General features: G+C 42.0%; 1 protein-coding gene across 1 annotated transcript; it reads left to right on the forward strand.

Moving 5' to 3' along the window:
* The first annotated feature begins 62 nt into the window (after nucleotides 1-62).
* Nucleotides 63-10016, forward strand: ube2h (ubiquitin-conjugating enzyme E2H (UBC8 homolog, yeast)). Its single transcript, XM_085902557.1, has 7 exons — nucleotides 63-350; nucleotides 6348-6424; nucleotides 6510-6584; nucleotides 6654-6693; nucleotides 6857-6909; nucleotides 7595-7723; nucleotides 7802-10016. The coding sequence occupies exons 1-7, from the start codon at nucleotides 298-300 to the stop codon at nucleotides 7924-7926; spliced, it is 552 nt and encodes a 183-aa protein (XP_085758683.1). The 5' UTR covers nucleotides 63-297; the 3' UTR covers nucleotides 7927-10016.
* The last annotated feature ends 6505 nt before the right edge of the window (nucleotides 10017-16521 follow it).

Genomic DNA, 16521 nt, shown 5'->3' on the forward strand with positions numbered 1-16521 from the left:
AAAAATGTCCGTCGACAATGACGTCGGGTCGCGCATTTATGACGTATGCGCGGAGGGATCCCAGCTTGTCAGAACCATGGCCAGAGCGCTGAGAGGCAGTGAACGCCAGTCGTCTGTCGAACGTTAGTTCGGCCGCAGAGTAGTACGGAGACGCTCAAGCCGAGAAGAAGTGTTTGCGGCCAACATTTCCCCCAAGCCAATGTTAACTTTCGGATAGTGACGTTTGCTAGTCTCTCTGGCGTGTCGGGGGCTAGCTTTCCGTTGACCTGCCTGTGTTCTGCGGTGGAAATCGCAAAAATGTCGTCTCCAAGTCCGGGCAAAAGGCGAATGGACACCGACGTGGTGAAACTGTATCCTTTTTTGAAAACAACATAAACAAGCCTCATTTGCGTCTTGAGAGACTTTTCATCCTTTGTATGTAGGGTTATGATACGAGCTAACCTTCTATTGACGTTTGTCCTGTTGTCTTAACACACATAGAGCCTCCATTGTCACTGACTAGTGTTTGTGTAAACAACATTTTGTTATCAAAGCCTGGGCTATTCGCAACCCGTGTGCCATTAAGTTGACGATTCAATTCAACGAGCTAACAACGTCTAGCTTGTCTTTTTCTACCTCTAAACTAACGTAACATTGAGATTTATTGTTTAGCTTGCTCGTCTCGTGTTCAAAAATAACTGCAGGACCTCGAGCAGAGGCTAACGTTGCTCAGCCCTTTACAGGAATGTCTTTCATTTTGTGGGGGGGACACTTTAGAATGTAGCACGGCTTTAATAAAACACCCGAACTGTTCTGGTTTTGCCCTGCCTGCTGTCAAGAGGATTTGTGTCAAATTTCGCCTCTTTTTACACGTTGGCACACCAGCTTGTTTACATAATGCACAGCGGACGTCAACTGAGAACGCTGCCTGTTTTTGTCTTTTGTTCCAACTCTTGTTCGCTAAAGCGCCTGCCCCCTTGTTGTGCAATCAAATGAGATCTCGTAGAATATATCGGAAAATGTATCGCTTTTCCAAGAGCACTCGCGCAGCTGTCACTTGAACGGCTAGCTTGTGTGTTAGCTTAGCGAGCTAGCGACAAGTCTTGTTGGTTGGGGTTTTTTTTTTTTTTTTCAACATCAAAATGGCCACCTGATCTCCCCGAGGCTCACCGTACTGTACTTGTGGAGCCGCCTGGCAAACGCAGCATAAGCCCGACGTGTGCCTTTTTTTTCTCATTTATTGAAATATTCGTTGAAAATGGCTGACCCCGTGGCAGGCAGGTGAAGGTGCACTGCAGGTGTTGCGAGGCCAACTTTTCACATGTCTTGTTTATTGTCAAGTCGTCGTGTTTTTGTTTTTGAAATGTATGCTGACAGCTGGAACTGCTTTTTTTTTTTTAAATAAATACTCCTGTTCTAGAAGGACAGTAAATTTTTTTGTTTTTGTCCCAGCCCAGTGAAGCCTAATCATTGGGTGGGCTGTTACTAGACAGAAAACACATGAGGGAGGTGCTTAGAACAGCTGATGGGGTGGCAGTAAAGCTTTAGTCAGATGTGTGCCTTCCCCACTGGGTTGCTCCTAATAAGGGGAAGTTATCCTGGAACTGTCTGCATTGAATCAAGTAGGGTTGATTTTCGCATTGCATGACAATGCATGTTTGTGTAACCCTGCCGGCAATGTTCAGGAAGAGTTTTTCGCCATCACTTCTCTACTTCGGGACTCATTTGCTGATCCTTGTCCTTACAGCACCCCCCCTTTTTAACCAGAGAGTGGGCGAGCCACCAGAGAGCTTCGGAATCTAGAGCGAGACGACCGTGAGGGAATACCTGAAAATGAAAAAAAAAAATCGGTGTGTCGTCGTGCTGAGATTTGTCCGGTTGATGTTGTTGTGACCGGCTTTCATGTGTGATGGCATTCCAGTCACATGACTGCGTGGTACTATTTTAATGAGATGATAACTCCATCTCTTTTGCGACAGGATTTCTTTCTTCCCTCACTTTGTTTTTGCCTTGCTATTATTTGCACTTATTTGCCCGCTTGCTTTGCCCGCGCTTTCTAGCAGCGAGCGGCTGGAATTCGAGCACAGGTTGACCACAAAGGACTTAAGCCCATGGTGAATGCGAGCTCTTGTGGCATCTGGATGGTGGAATTTGGCGTTAGGGAACGGGGCGGAACAGAAACGCTTCCGCTGCGCTTCACATAAAGTTAATATTGGTGGAAATGTGTTGTAAACGGGTTGAGATCGTAACAATGTATCAAGCTGACACGCATCAACGATTTGTTTTTCACTGTCTGTTAACTGCACTTTTTCTGGCGTGTTCTCTGGGAAATGGTTCCCTTTTGAAATGTCGTTACCTTCCGGCGGCTGCGTGGACGTCGTATTCTACCTTTCAGTCACTGCTGAAAGGTCTTGTAAATGATTGTGTAGCAGTTCTGTGAAGCATGGCGACTCAAGATTTATATTCAGCACGGTGGGGAGTTGAGGTCCGTGCCTCAGCGCTTAGCCCCTCCCCCCCCCCCCCCCCCCCCCTTTGGTTTCTATCGTGACGCGTTTGGGGTCTTTTGTCGGCTATTTTTGTGTCCCTCCAGGTGAGTGCGACGAGGCCCGAGTGTCGATGCAGCGTTTTGCCCTCAAGCGGCTGATTTATTCACAGTCAGGGGTCCGTTTCAACCTTTTTTTTTTTTTTGAGGCCCCCCCTCCCTGTTCCACACAGCTCGCTCGCTCACCTCCCTCCTGAGGCTGAATGCCAAATCGGTGCTTTATCCACTCTCCACTTGGTCATTCAGCCTCCCCCATTGTTGAGTTACTAAACCACGACATCCGGATAGCATCAGCGGCCTCGAGTTCTTTTGTTGTCTTTTTTTTTTTGTTGTTGTGTGACCTCGGCCTCCCGCTACCGGCTAAATCCAAGCCGCTGAACCTGCATTGGTCCAAAAGAAGGTGTTGTCAGACTGATTGATTGATGGATTGATTTGACAGGTGTGTGACAAATTGTCTTGAGAACACAAAATGAACGGCGATAATCACGCCATGTTTTTGTGGTTCCGGATTTTTCATTGCAGCATGTTGCTTGTATGCATGGCTGAGTTCTCCTGAAGAAAAACAAAACAGACGGACTCAATCAAGTTGTTTGTTTGTTTTTTTCCCCCAGCCATTCACTCCCAACCACGGCTCCTTCATTTCCATTGATCCAAGATAAATAAGCAGGCCGGTTCATTAATTCCATGATTGTCAAGTCAATGTTATTGCATCATGTGGTGTCCCATGACCTCATTGTCCCCCTTATCGGTATGTGATCAAATCAGCCCAGTCTTTCTAGAATTTCGCCTCGTCAGCATTTTTCATCAACATGTCAGTTTTGAAATCGCAACTTGTGCGTCAGTCCGTGAGCTCATTAAAAGGTCACCACAGATCCCAAACTGGAAGTTCTCCTTAGTTGCGATAATTAACCGTGCTATTGTTTGTTTGTTTATGCTCGACAGGCTCCCCTTTTGACGTAAATAGGCCGTTGATTCGGTCCGAGAGGAGGAGCGTCGCAGGGAGTCGCTTTTGATTGCGGTGGGTGGGCTTTCGTTTTCTAAACCGACGAGACAAAAGACTCACATACAGGGAAGGATCAGCTCGGGCCTGTTCTAGTAGAGCCTGAATTTGCATAGTAATGCTTTAAAATAGGCAAGCACTGAGCCCAAAGCATTTTTTTTTTCCCAGAAGTACAGTCGGCAGTGGATTATTTCCCCCCTTTAAAAGTAGAAATGCGATTTCAGCATACAGAGGCCAGCCCTCGGGTCGCTATCGCCATTGATATGTAAAAACCACTACAAGGTTCTTTTTTCTCGGACCACACATACCGATACCAAACGGCACATTTTGTTTTTCATCACGGCGTCCTTCGAGCAGACCCTCCAAGCTTAGCTGGCTTAGCAGATGGCCTTGGGTTTTGACAGTTGAGCCCCCCTTTCCACCAAGCAAGATGGTTTTTAGCAAACCTAGCGTCACTCCCACAGTAGGGTTTTTTTCCCTAGCGAGGCAGCCCCGGTCGAATTGAATTCTCCTCAGGGGTTGCGGCTGCGCATCGTCAATTTTGACTGGATGGCAGCAAAATCACTCTCGTTGTATTTGTTTAGGTTGTGGTATGGTTTCCATCTGTTGTGGTAAATGATGATAACAGAGAAGCAGCCGAAAAATTATTTTGGTTTATTAAATAAATGTTTTGGGTCACTTTTCCTCATGTACTAATTTGAGTGAATAGTTGACTTTTAGTGAGCTCAGATTAGCTGGTAACTGGCTAATTGTTAGCTACCGCCGTAGCATCTTGCTAATGAATATCCTTTTGTGTTTATTATTATTATTTTTAAACTGTCTCTCCTTAACCACTTTTGGGGTTTTCAATAGTTCTATAAAGCGCTATGTTAACATTAATATTCTGGTTTTTGTTGTATGGTTTGGTTGTAACTTGTAACTTAGACTTTTCATGCCCGTCGTCGCGTCGCTGCTGCTGTCTTTTTTCGGAAGAGGAAGCTCCCACGCCGGTGGATGGCTGCAATACTTCCTGCCTTTTATCTTCAAGGCCCTTACTCGCAAACCGTGCTACGAGCTCAAGCATTGAACAGACATTTTAATATTCTTAAAGCAATATTTGTGCCCAATAATAGACATTTTCAGTCGGTAGTTGACAGCTGTTGTAAGTGGAGTTAGTTCATTACCACCACTGCTTTTGTTTGGACTTGTTGTAGAGCTGTTAGGGGTTCAGTTTGGTGTTTCTAAAAATAGCACGCCTATCCTGCCGTCACACATTGGAACACTGCCGCCGAACAATTTCAGGAAGAACAATATTTGGTATGGGGTTCACTGCTGTGTACCACAAGGCTTTTATACGAGCCCACTTTTGTTTTGGAACTCTAACGCGAATGACTGGATAGCTTCTAAATCTGTCGTTACATTGTAACACCGCAGTGGCAACTCATTTTCGTGTTTGACTCGTGTTGAAATGTTTGACTAGTCATCCATAGGCCGCATTGCAAAGCGATGATGTCATTCAGCCTTCAAGGGAAAGATGTCTCTCACTAGCTTTTGCCATCGCTCTTTCACCTTCTCTTCATTCCCCCACGTTCGCAGCTCGCCGCTTTGTTGGCTGACCTTATTCTACCCTAACATTGCTTTCGGAGGACTGCAGTCTATTAGCTTCATCTTTGATTCCAGCTAAAGTGCATACGGTCGGGCGGCGGCGCATAATGAGCAATCCCGTCGTTGAGCTTTCGGCCGTCACGTGACGTGTTCTTAAGTTGCTCCAGGGATGTCAACCTTTCATTTGCCAGAGAAGCTCGTGGCTTCCATTCCACGTCAGCTGGTGGTCAGTAGTAGATGCTGTTTTATGAGTTGCTATTATTATTAGATTATGTGGTGATAGATATTTATAGGGATGTTTTGTACTTGAAATGTGACAATAATGCAATTTGTCTTCCTCATTTTAAAACAAATTTGACAGATGGAAAAAAAAGAAAAAGTAAGTTCCCTGCCTTGTTTGTTTTCCACACTTGGAAAGAAGTTGGTCAGGACGGGATATTTTTAAGGAATGAAAATAAGACATGTCTACACCACAAGCACCATTTGCAGCATATTTCTGCCCTTGAACCACTTTGAAAAGTCAAAATGTGGTGAGCGAGGGATAAATGCTTAATTGTAGTAGAGAAAGTAGTTTGTCAGGCTTGTTTATAGCTCGTGCTCCACATGTTTTTCAGGTGCTTCTGCAAAGTAAGTTTTGAGAAGGGATTGATTCTGTTTAGGTCTGGCTGTGTGTGTGTGTGTGGTTAAAAAGATAATGACAACCGGTGCAAACCACAGATTATGATTTATCTATACTAATCCAAGGTAAGGGAGAGTGGGGGTGTAGCTCGGCGTAGAACCTGGCGTCGCTCCCAAATGATAATCGAACTTAGTTAAAAGAAATCATTTGAAACGGTAAAGGAAAAAAAAAATTGCACTGTTTACATTTTTTTCCCCACAGGTTCAATTTCAGGGCCTCGAGTCGCACGACGTTAGCACGCTAACACCTCCCAATCTCTTTGACGTCCTTTGAAAGTCACCGCCCGGCGTCTCGACCCAGGCCAAGCGGTGACACGTTTAGCTGGCTCAGGTCAGGGATTCCGCTCGCTTTCGCCCGAGCTTAAAATAACCCGTCGGTTTGATTTGACCCATTGGGGAGGGGGGAGAGGGGGGGGGGGGGTCACTGCTTAAAGCTAATAGGATACACACTCCAATAGGACTGACAAGCCAGCTGCTATGTGTGCAGTTAAAGGGTCTTTAAAGACTCGATACTTTTGAAAAAAATGAAAAAATTGTGAATTATAGTCCTTGACAGCCAATCAGCATCGAAAGCAAACATGAAGTCACCATCCTCAGCGGACTCAACGAATTTGTAGTAAAGTTTTACGGACCACAGGGAAGTAAGTTTGCGTCTCTTTTTTTTGTTGTCTTTTTCTAATGAATGTGTCTTCATAAAAATAACAAACGTCTCCTGTTGTATTTCAGCGCCGTACGAGGGCGGCGTGTGGAAAGTGCGAGTGGATCTGCCCGATAAATACCCCTTCAAATCGCCGTCAATAGGTAAACATGGCCCCCCCTCAGTTGTCAGAATTAATGTTTTTAAAGATCATCTCTTGGGTTAACTTTCAGGATTCATGAACAAAATCTTTCATCCCAACATCGACGAAGCGTAAGTACACGTACCGCCGCCGATTACCGCAATGAATGAAGCAAATATCAAAACTTGGCTGAACCACATTGAAACCAAGATAATTTAAAAAAATATATATAATCAAATCCACCATGTCAAAAACAACACGCTTTCTAATATGTCTTCTGCTCGTCCAATCCAGGTCAGGAACGGTGTGTTTAGATGTCATCAACCAGACGTGGACGGCCCTTTACGGTGAGTGGGTCCATGGCTACGTGTGTGTATGTTGGGGGAGGTAAATGAATACTAACCAGGTAACACCAGCGCCAAGAAAGGTCAGAGCCTCTTTGTGACAGATGATATAGTGGCGGTCAATTGCGAGGCCCTTCTACCGGTGACCTTTTTTTATTTTATTTTTATGATTCTGGTTGTGTGCAGCTGTTGCTGGACCACAGCACAAAAAGCTTTACTGGGGAAGTGCAAGTTTATGACTCAAGTCGCTCAGGGCCTCAGTGGCGACACCTAGCAGATGAGAGCAGAACCGCAGGAGCTCGCAAACAGAAGGGCCTTGACATTTAATGTTAGCTCAGCAGTGTTAGCATTGACGAGACGAAAATTCTGTTCAAACCACAGGAGTCAAACCTTTATCCCATTTTGGTTAGAAAATGTGAACAAAGTCTTAAATGGTCTAAAAAAAAATGTAAATGGAATAAGACCTTGAAAAATATTCGCCATGCAATTAGATTAGCGAGGACAACCGCTAACATGCATATAGCAGGCAGTTCGGATGCGTAGTGGATTATGACGAGCAGGAAACTGAGCCGAGAAGCAACAAATGGGGTGAGTGATTTGAGTTTTTCTTAATTTCTCTCGTCCGGACAAGAGAATTGTGGCACTACCTTGTATTTACTGTCTTTTTGTTTTCCTCCACACTCGCCAGACCTGACCAACATCTTTGAGTCGTTCCTGCCGCAGCTGCTGGCCTACCCTAACCCCATTGACCCTTTGAACGGAGACGCGGCCGCCATGTACCTGCACAGGCCAGAAGAGTACAAGCAGAAAATCAAAGGTTTGCAGAAGAGAGGAAAAAAAAAAAAAAATGTTCCGGTGATGCATTTGTGACATATTGTTGTGCTTGTGCGTGTAGAGTACATCCAGAAATATGCAACAGAGGAGGCACTAAAGGAGCAAGAGGAGGGGGCGGGCGACTCTTCATCCGAAAGCTCCATGTCCGACTTCTCCGAGGATGAGGCCCAGGATATGGAGTTGTAGTAGCGGACGTCGTCCTTCTCCTGCAACCCCCAAGCCCCGCCCCCCTCGCCCCCGCCCCCACCCCCACCCCACAGAGACTATATTTGATTTCCTAACCCCATGACAAAGCAGACTTATAATATTCATATTTAAACACCTTGATTTTTTATTATTATTATTGTTACTAAACAAGGATTTTTACAAATATCTAGATTCCTCCTCCCCTCTCGGCATCTCTTCCTCACCCCCACTTTTTTTTTTTCCTTGTGTGTGTGTGTCAAAGGGGTTGTGGCGCCCAACGCAAAGACAGTATTTGAACAAAGACGAACAATCACGCACAGGGTATGTCGCTATGCTCACGGACGGATGCGACCCCGTTTTTTGGGATGCCGGCTTGGCAGTTACTCACTTTTTTTTTGCGGGGGAGGGTCACCAGAACAAACGACGTCATCAAGCATGACCTCGCTGCTCTGAGCACGCTTTGGATTCACCGGGGGTTCGTTTTCACCCCGTTTTCATTTCGCCTAAGTTTTACACCGATGCAGGAAGGAAGGAGACGAGATGTTTGGATTTTTTTTTTTCCCCCCTTTTTTTTTTTTCTTTCACATTTGTGTGTCTACAGTCCCAAACATGGCAGTCCAAGTGCTCGGAGAGGACCTCGCAATGTATTCCCCCTTCCGAGAATGCAGTAGTGTGGATCCCAGCTCAACTCCCTTCCTTCGTGCCTCGTCAACAACAGTTTAAAAAAAAAAAAAAAAAAAAAAAAAGGAAGGGGATAAAGGAGAGGAAAAAAAAAAAAAAGCACATTTGGTACTCCTCTTCCTCTTTGGACAATCTCCACTTCGATGGATGCTAACACATAGCTAGTTCGGAGTTGCAAGTCCTCCAAATAGATAGCATTCATATGGCTTTAGTCTGATTTTTTTTTTTTTTTAGTTAGCTGGCGTCTGTCGTGTGATGATAGGTATAAGATGCTTCATTTGTACAGATGTTTCCTAGCGTAGTCCATCCAAAAACAAGAGGCACATGGAAAGCTGGCACCACGTCCTTGGTTTGCATTGCATCCGCGGTACATTTAAAGAGTGTAGCAGGATGCAGGCTTTTTTTTTTTTTTTCCCCCTCAAGATGATTTTGGATCAGAGCCCACTCAGGATAACCTAAAAAGGTCGTATTCAGATTCGTATTCAGCTTTCAAATTTTCTCTAGAAGCTGCCAACAAGCGTTCTTACTCCCCTTCTTTTTTTTTTTTTTTCTTCCATTCTTAATCCTAACCACCAAACAACAATGTTATGAATTTGAAGAGAGTTTTTTGTTTTAAAAGTAATCCAGATTGGAATTCTTGCTTTTTAGATTGTTGAATAAGAGAAACATAACAAAAAAAAAAAACGAATTATAACCTTTTGGGGAAAAAAACAAACAAACAGAAAACAAACAGCTCTCTTTATGTTGAAGTTCTACTTTTGCTTTTTAAGAAGCATTTTGCATCTGCTGGGTAATAAAGTGATCATATACTCACCCTCAGCCTGCTGTTGGTGTGGACAAAAAAGTCAACTCAAAACTGCCTTTGCATTGCAAATGGATTTGGCTCGAGGAGTCTTCATTTCCAAACTAAATGAACTTTTTAACCAAATAAGCAAAATGTCTCTAGTGTCCCTGGTGTATCTCGAAACATGACAAAGAATTGACTTGTGTTGCGTTCAGGGAGCCTCTGTTGTATTTCAGCACAGAGTGCTCGCCCACTGTGTCTACCTATTGTGCACTTGCATGCACACCTCCCATTCCCGTTCTTCCAAATTTAAGACACGTCAACACCCACACATACACAAAGCATGTACTCTTTGCTACCTAGTGTGTTTAATTTTTATTTACCCAAAACGTGCGTCCTCGGTCTTACTCACAGCACCACTCTCACTTGTCCCCCCCCCCCCACCTCTGTTACCCCTTTTTATATTTTTATTTTTTTTTGGACATTGTGAAGTGGGCATGCTTGTCAAAAAAGATAAGGACAAATGCTCTCCATGAATAGGCTTATAACCTCATAAATAGTCGTGTAAAAAGTATACTGTTATAACTTCTCTTTTTTAATAAAACATTCAATGTGTACAAAAAAACTGGCTTATTTGTACTATTTTTACTGGTTGCACTATTGATTTTATTTTTTTAATCTGCGTTTTATTTATTTGACTAAAAAGATTAATCTACTCACTTTAATTTTTCATTTTAGTTGCATTATATTCAGTAGCAACTTGACCTGAAAGATATTTGATTTATGTTTTTATTTGTATTACTGACATTCATGTTGTTTTATTTAAATATTTTCATTTGACTCTTGACCTATATGCTATTTGTAGTTTTAAACTTGACTGATAAGAGGTTAGTATTTCTAAGTAAACGATATTTGATGCAAATTTAGCATTTTTATTATTTGTACATTTTTATATCGTTTTTAAGAGGCACTTAATAGTATTTTCACAGGAACTTTTGAAAGATGCTGAAGTACCAGACGTGGCTACAAGATGGCGGCATCGCTCTACCAAAGCAAGTTCTTCGTGGGACCTTAACAATCACCATCCATAGCCAGCATTCAATATAATGCATAAAAATGAGGTTTGCTAATAATTTTCATTGTAACTATATTCTATGAATATTTACAGACACTTTGTGTATTTTTCTACAGCTGGTATTTTTTGTTGCGCGTGTTTTTATTTTAAACTTTGCCTCATTGCCAGAAGGTGGCTCCTGGTGTCCTCTACGCTCCAACATGGCGGCGCTTAATGACTAGCACTAATGGTTTGGGTGGAGGAGGAGAAATGTGGTGACATAAGGCACTTTAATCCCTTCTAAGCTAAAAAAAAAAAAAAAAATGTATTCTGTCACGCATCAATCTGTTCCATTTCTGGTAGGCAACATAACTTTACTACTGCTGCTTTTCCTGTGCTGTTTTTTTTTTTTTGTCAAATCTGATTTGTCATGAATTTAGCTAGATCATACATAAGAGCTGAATAAAATTGAAATGTTGATATTGTATGATATTATATTTGATAATATTCACCTCATTTAGGACATGTTGGTGATGTTTTACCCTATTCCCCAAATTCTTAATTTCCCTTTCCCTTGAAAAAAAATCCAGTAGAAATGAAAAAAAACATTCTACTTTTAATGCTTCCATGAGTATAATTCAATTATTCTGCACTATTTCAAGCTTTTTTGCTCATTTTTCACTGAATGCGCTGATCATATACAAATAGACTATGATTCCCCAAACAAGGGACACAGACTCACTGTCTGAATCATCACAAGTGCTTTAATCATTTTTTTTAATAATCCAAGCAACACTTAAAAGTCAACACTTTGATAGAATTGAACAATGTTTACATTTGTGGTTTGAAGTGCGCTGCATGTCACTCAGAGCTTCTTCAATTTGTTAGGTTTTTTTGTTGTTGTTGTTAGCTCAGTCAACATTGTTAGAGGAAAAGTCATTTAGTGTAGACTTAAAAGTATCCACATCACATCCATGCCAGTCAGTCAATGTTTCCTTCAAACTTGGGCATACATTTTGTATGTTTAACGCTAATTTAATTTTTTTCAGAAATGGTTGCCTCAACCATGGAGAAGATGAGGAGGGAGGTGCTCTGACCTCCAGAGGTGCAGCAACCCGACCTGCTCAATGAAATATTTAAAGCTCGTTTTCGCCGCAGTGCAGGACAAAGCCATGACGTAATGCCAAAGCCTTGCTACGACCCGTCCCATTGGTCCTCCTCGCGATGGTGGTGGTCATGTGACCCATTTGGCTGCTGATGCTACCGCTGCAGCGGCCTTTTAAGGTATGAGCCATGCCCTCAGGCGCCACAGCAGCAACAACAGCAGGTTGGAATCAATCACAAGCGTTTTTAATGGATCATGTGCGCATTGTTAAAATAGAGAGAGGGTCAAGTTTGATGCTAGCTTTGTTGGTTGATGAGTCATTTTGAATAGTGCTGAGTCACTTCAGTGGTTTGATCAGGGCTCAGTTTACTAGCCGAATCAAATCAGCTCAAAGATATTCTTGACTAATAGATGAACCGTTGAATGAGTACAGTATGTTGAATTTGGTGTGTAAGTCATCATAATCATTGTCGTGTATTAATGGTAACTTGGAATAGTGATTACTTGAAAAAGTTATTTTTAATAAAATTAACTGTTAAATAATTCAAAATGTGTCACAAATCCACTTTGTTGTTTATTGGATGACATATACTAATTCTTTTTTTTTTCTCGTTGAATTGTTTCTGAACAAAATAATATTAATCAGAACAAAATGCTTTATAATTTATTTTCTTCAAAGTAAGCACTTTTTGTCAAATAACAGCTTTGCACACCTTGGTGTTTTCTCAGTTAGCTCTATGATGTGAATGCTGCTTTATGACCAGCAATGGCAGCTGTGTATTATCGAGAGTAAAAAGCTTGAATTTTCTGACCTCTCAATGCATTTGAATTTGAAGTGTTTCCAAACTTTTGCCTGCTGCTGTATGTGTGTTTTATTTTGTCTGACAAAGCACGTGTACTATACATACAACGTAAAAACTCTAATCAAATTTTTTTGTACAGTACATTTATTACGTAAAGTTCAGTTGTATTTAACTTTATCTACTACTCCATTTTCACGTAATCTTTTGGATTCTTTTGGGTCTTGAGGCCTATTTGATAGCTTAGCATGATTATTTAATGATGGAGTCATGTGTCTCCATCATCTGATCACCTGTTCCACACACTAGCATGTTAAATATTCATCCACCTCCAACAGGTGATCCGAGGCTCAGGTGTCTCCCTCCCTGCATGGATGTCAGCGTCGCTATTCAGCCACGCCAGTAACCCAAACCCTGCTTCCACCATCTTTTGAATATTACATTAACTCCCGCTGCTTCCTTCTGTGCAGGTATCTGACTAATTAAGAGCAGCAGGTAAGTGGAGGATGAGGAAGAAGAGGAAGAGGAGGAGCATCTCCATATATGAGGCATCCTCACTGCATCGGAGCCATTCCACTCGAGGAGAAGCAAACGAGAGGAGCCTGCGTTATCAACCAGGTTGTATGCTTTTCTTCATCTTTCCAGTTTTACACTGCCGTTAGCCATCTGGACGTCATTCGATCCTGCAGCATCTCAGGCCCGAGAAGCCTCAGCAGCATCGAAGCCTGACCTGAGGGAGGAGGGGCACTAGGGTGGAGTATGTTGTAGCAAATGTGCTCCTGTTCGCTTAATTGTTTGTTTTATCATCAAGAGAAGGGGGCGCTTATTATTGTGCGTCATGTTTTTAGAACATTTTTGCTTAGTGACTTGCATGGAGGCCTTGCATGCTATTCAAAGGGCCTACAGGCCTCCCTTTAAGGCCTCTGATCAGCATTGAGCTCCACGATGCTTTGGCCATGCAACCTTAAAGCAATATTTGATTTTTCTTTTTAAAACTATATACTGTCTTTAACAAATTTACAGAAATACTAGTGTGATTTAACAAAATATATATCAACACCCACAAAAATAGATGGTCAGATAGATAGATCAAAATAGATTTTTTTTTTTTTTTTTCCGAACAGGCCCACAATATCCTAAATAAGGGAGTCATGCACTTAGTGGCCGCTGATATTACATACTGTGTTGTATGTTTATTTATTTTTTCTTGAGGAGGCAGCAATTTTAGTTTGTATTCATTTTAGAGAATCTTATTAGTGACCGTGATATCAAACAGTGCAAATTTTTTTTTATCTTATTAATAAATAAAAAAAGACTTAGAATACAATTTAATTTTTTGACATAGTATTGAATACCATTAGTAGATGTCCCTAATAAAGTGGCCTTTAATTGTGCCGAACAAATCCTAAAATGACAAAAATGTATATGAACAAAAGCGGTGAGGTGCCGTAAATCTGTAGTTGGGACAAACCAATCGAATAAATAAAGGGGTGTGTTCTAAATAAGCAAATGCCACAATATCCGTTTAATCCTCAAAACAGGAGGGGCTAAATTGTGCGTTACGCTAAACAAATATTCATCACTTTCAATGAGGGGGTTCAACAACAGCCACCTGCGGAAGTGGTTAGCTCCGTTTTGTGCGCAGGCGCATTTTAAAAAAAGGTGCACGACAGGTAGAGGGGCGGGTGGAGAAGAAGGAGGAGGTCGCGAGGCGGAGGGAGAGAGAGAGAAAGAGAAAGAGAGAGAGAGAGAGAGAGAGAGAGAGAGAGAGAGAGAGAGAGAGAGAGAGAGAGAGAGAGAGAGAGAGAGAGAGAGAGAGAGAGAGAGAGAGAAAGAGAGAGAAAGAGAGAGAAAGAGAGAGAGAGAAAGAGAGAAAGAGAGAGAGAAGGGAGCTGGAGTGAGGCTCCGATTGACATTTGATACTCAGGAAGTTGACGACGCCGCTCGGATTCTTCTTTTGTCTCATTGGAATTGTGCGCTACCGCTCGCAAACACGCACGGCAGACACTCATAAATTTTTTTTATTTTATTAATTAAACGAAAAATACACTAATACTAGATTAAGACCACTCGAATTGGCGGCCACCTGATGACGCACTACGTTATGGAGTCGCAATAAGGTATGAACTATATTTTGTATTTATCTTAATTTCACCGGTATTGTCTGTTTTTTATTATATTTATATATATCTGTAAAAGAGGCCGAAAACACTTTAAAAAAATACGACATTGAATTTCTTGAAATACAAGTTTTAAATAAAAATGAGTCGTAAAAGTTGACAAAAATTGCTATGCCATTGCAATGATGTAGTTATTAATCAAATTGTAGATGCTTTGTTGTTATTTTGTCGCTATTTTTATTTTTTGGAAAAAACGAAAAATAAAAATCAATTGCGTTGCACCTGTTTTTGCACCTGCACCGGAGCAGTGTTATTAACGCTCATGTCGTTTGTACGTCAGCACAATATAAATGGTTAGTTCATTTAAAAATCACTTAGGCAATGGCATCCATTTCGTCCCAAAGCAAACTTGAATGCGTCGGAAATAAAAGAAAAACGATTTAAAGCCCCACCGTTTGTGTTTTCTTCCAAGTTTCTACTTTAAGGCAACGTTGCATGACACGAGCTATAAATCCTCCAGAAATAAGCATTGGTGTGTTCTGGGGGACAAATGCGATTAAGCGAAGAAGGGGCTTTGGAGCACCTTCAATTAAGGATGACACGTAAAAAAAAAAAAAAAAAAAGAGTGGCATCTTAACGAATGAGAGATACCATTACAATGTATTTACTTGTTCAATTTATCATGTAGGAACAACAAATATTTGAAAACAGGTTTTATATTTCTAATTTAATTAGAGGCAACCGAGACCTTTGGAGATTACGCCATCAAAATATGCCAACTCGATTTTTTTTTGTCATATATACCCCATCCCAAACAAACTTAAGATCATTAAGAAATAGCCAAACAGGACCAGTGGTTTTTCTCTTGTGCCTTCTTTTTAGTGCTATTGATTGAGTCCAGGAAATGGCGATGGGAGCCATTTGGGGCGTCTGAGGAATCACTTAGCACGCAGTTTGGATGGCCGGGGATCAATGGGCCCAGGGTGAGCCAGATAATGGCCGCCGCGCAAAAGGGTGGGGCGTCTAGGGCGTCTGGGACCCCGGCAATGGCCATCCTCAAGTCAGGAGAGCAAGATCACTTGCAGGTCTTGGGTAGCAGAAAATGGCAACCCTAATCTAATGCGCATTCGCCATTTTTTTTTTTTTTTGCCACCAACTTGCCGCAGTGTCCTCGGTTGACCGCGAGGGCGGCCATTTTCTGGGCTCGGTCGGTAGATGACGTTTTAATTGCTTGAAGGTAATTCGACCGATGGAACGCAATCGAATAAAATGTTTTACGAAATACGTTGCTGGAAGGGCGTAGCTCGTGGTCCCTATGCATCTCGTAACCACTAGGGACTTGTTTTTGGTCTTTTTTACCTTTTTTATTTTGAACAATTTGTCAGCTCCGTTGCAGAATTACCCAAATCCCTGCTAAACTTAAAACTACCAATGTACTTGCTAAAAATGTAATTTCTCATTTTCCAAAAGCATGCGCTAGCTATTAGGCTTACGATTTGATCAATGTCATTCAAGATTGGCTCTTTTAAATGATTTTTATTCAAATACTGTACTCAGTTTAGCTAAACATTTCGATTTAAAACGATTTAACAATACTGTTTATGAAATGTGAAGGCCTTCAGTAATCTGCAAGTCCAAAATGGTGTCCTCTGATAGTTGGACTTTGCTAATTCTGCCCATCATGTGTTCCTCTCCTCTCCAGGTTTTTTACGGCAGTCCCGACCTCCTCCCAGCGGTCTTGACATTGACTCCTGTTCTGTGTATGGCACTGGTAGAATTCACTGTGAGAGCTGACTATCAGTGAATTACCATAGGGCCATAAACAGAGCAGAGAAAGAACCACTTTGGCTGGCCATGTTCTCAGGTGGGCATCTCTTCTCAAGGCATCTCCATGACAACAGCACCAATCTCTCCTCTTCCTTCTTGTGCCCGTTTTGGCACTAGCACATTTTTGCTTCTGTATATATGCTTTGAGCAATTATGTGTAGTGCCAATATGGGAAAAGACAGATATGCCACACCTTTGACGTATTTTGATGGACTCACAAGGCT

The sequence above is a fragment of the Syngnathus leptorhynchus genome, chromosome 21 (assembly GCF_054491065.1).
Source record: "Syngnathus leptorhynchus isolate UIUO chromosome 21, UIUO_Slep, whole genome shotgun sequence".
Taxonomy (NCBI): Eukaryota; Metazoa; Chordata; class Actinopteri; order Syngnathiformes; family Syngnathidae; genus Syngnathus; species Syngnathus leptorhynchus.

Excerpts from the sequence above, each read along its gene's own strand:
- ube2h (XM_085902557.1), top strand. The coding sequence starts at position 298 with ATGTCGTCTCCAAGTCCGGGCAAAAGGCGAATGGACACCGACGTGGTG. Across the intron at positions 351-6,347 it reads GACACCGACGTGGTGAAACT|CATCGAAAGCAAACATGAAG; the intron begins GTATCCTTTTTT and ends ACAGCCAATCAG. Across the intron at positions 6,585-6,653 it reads CTTCAAATCGCCGTCAATAG|GATTCATGAACAAAATCTTT; the intron begins GTAAACATGGCC and ends GTTAACTTTCAG.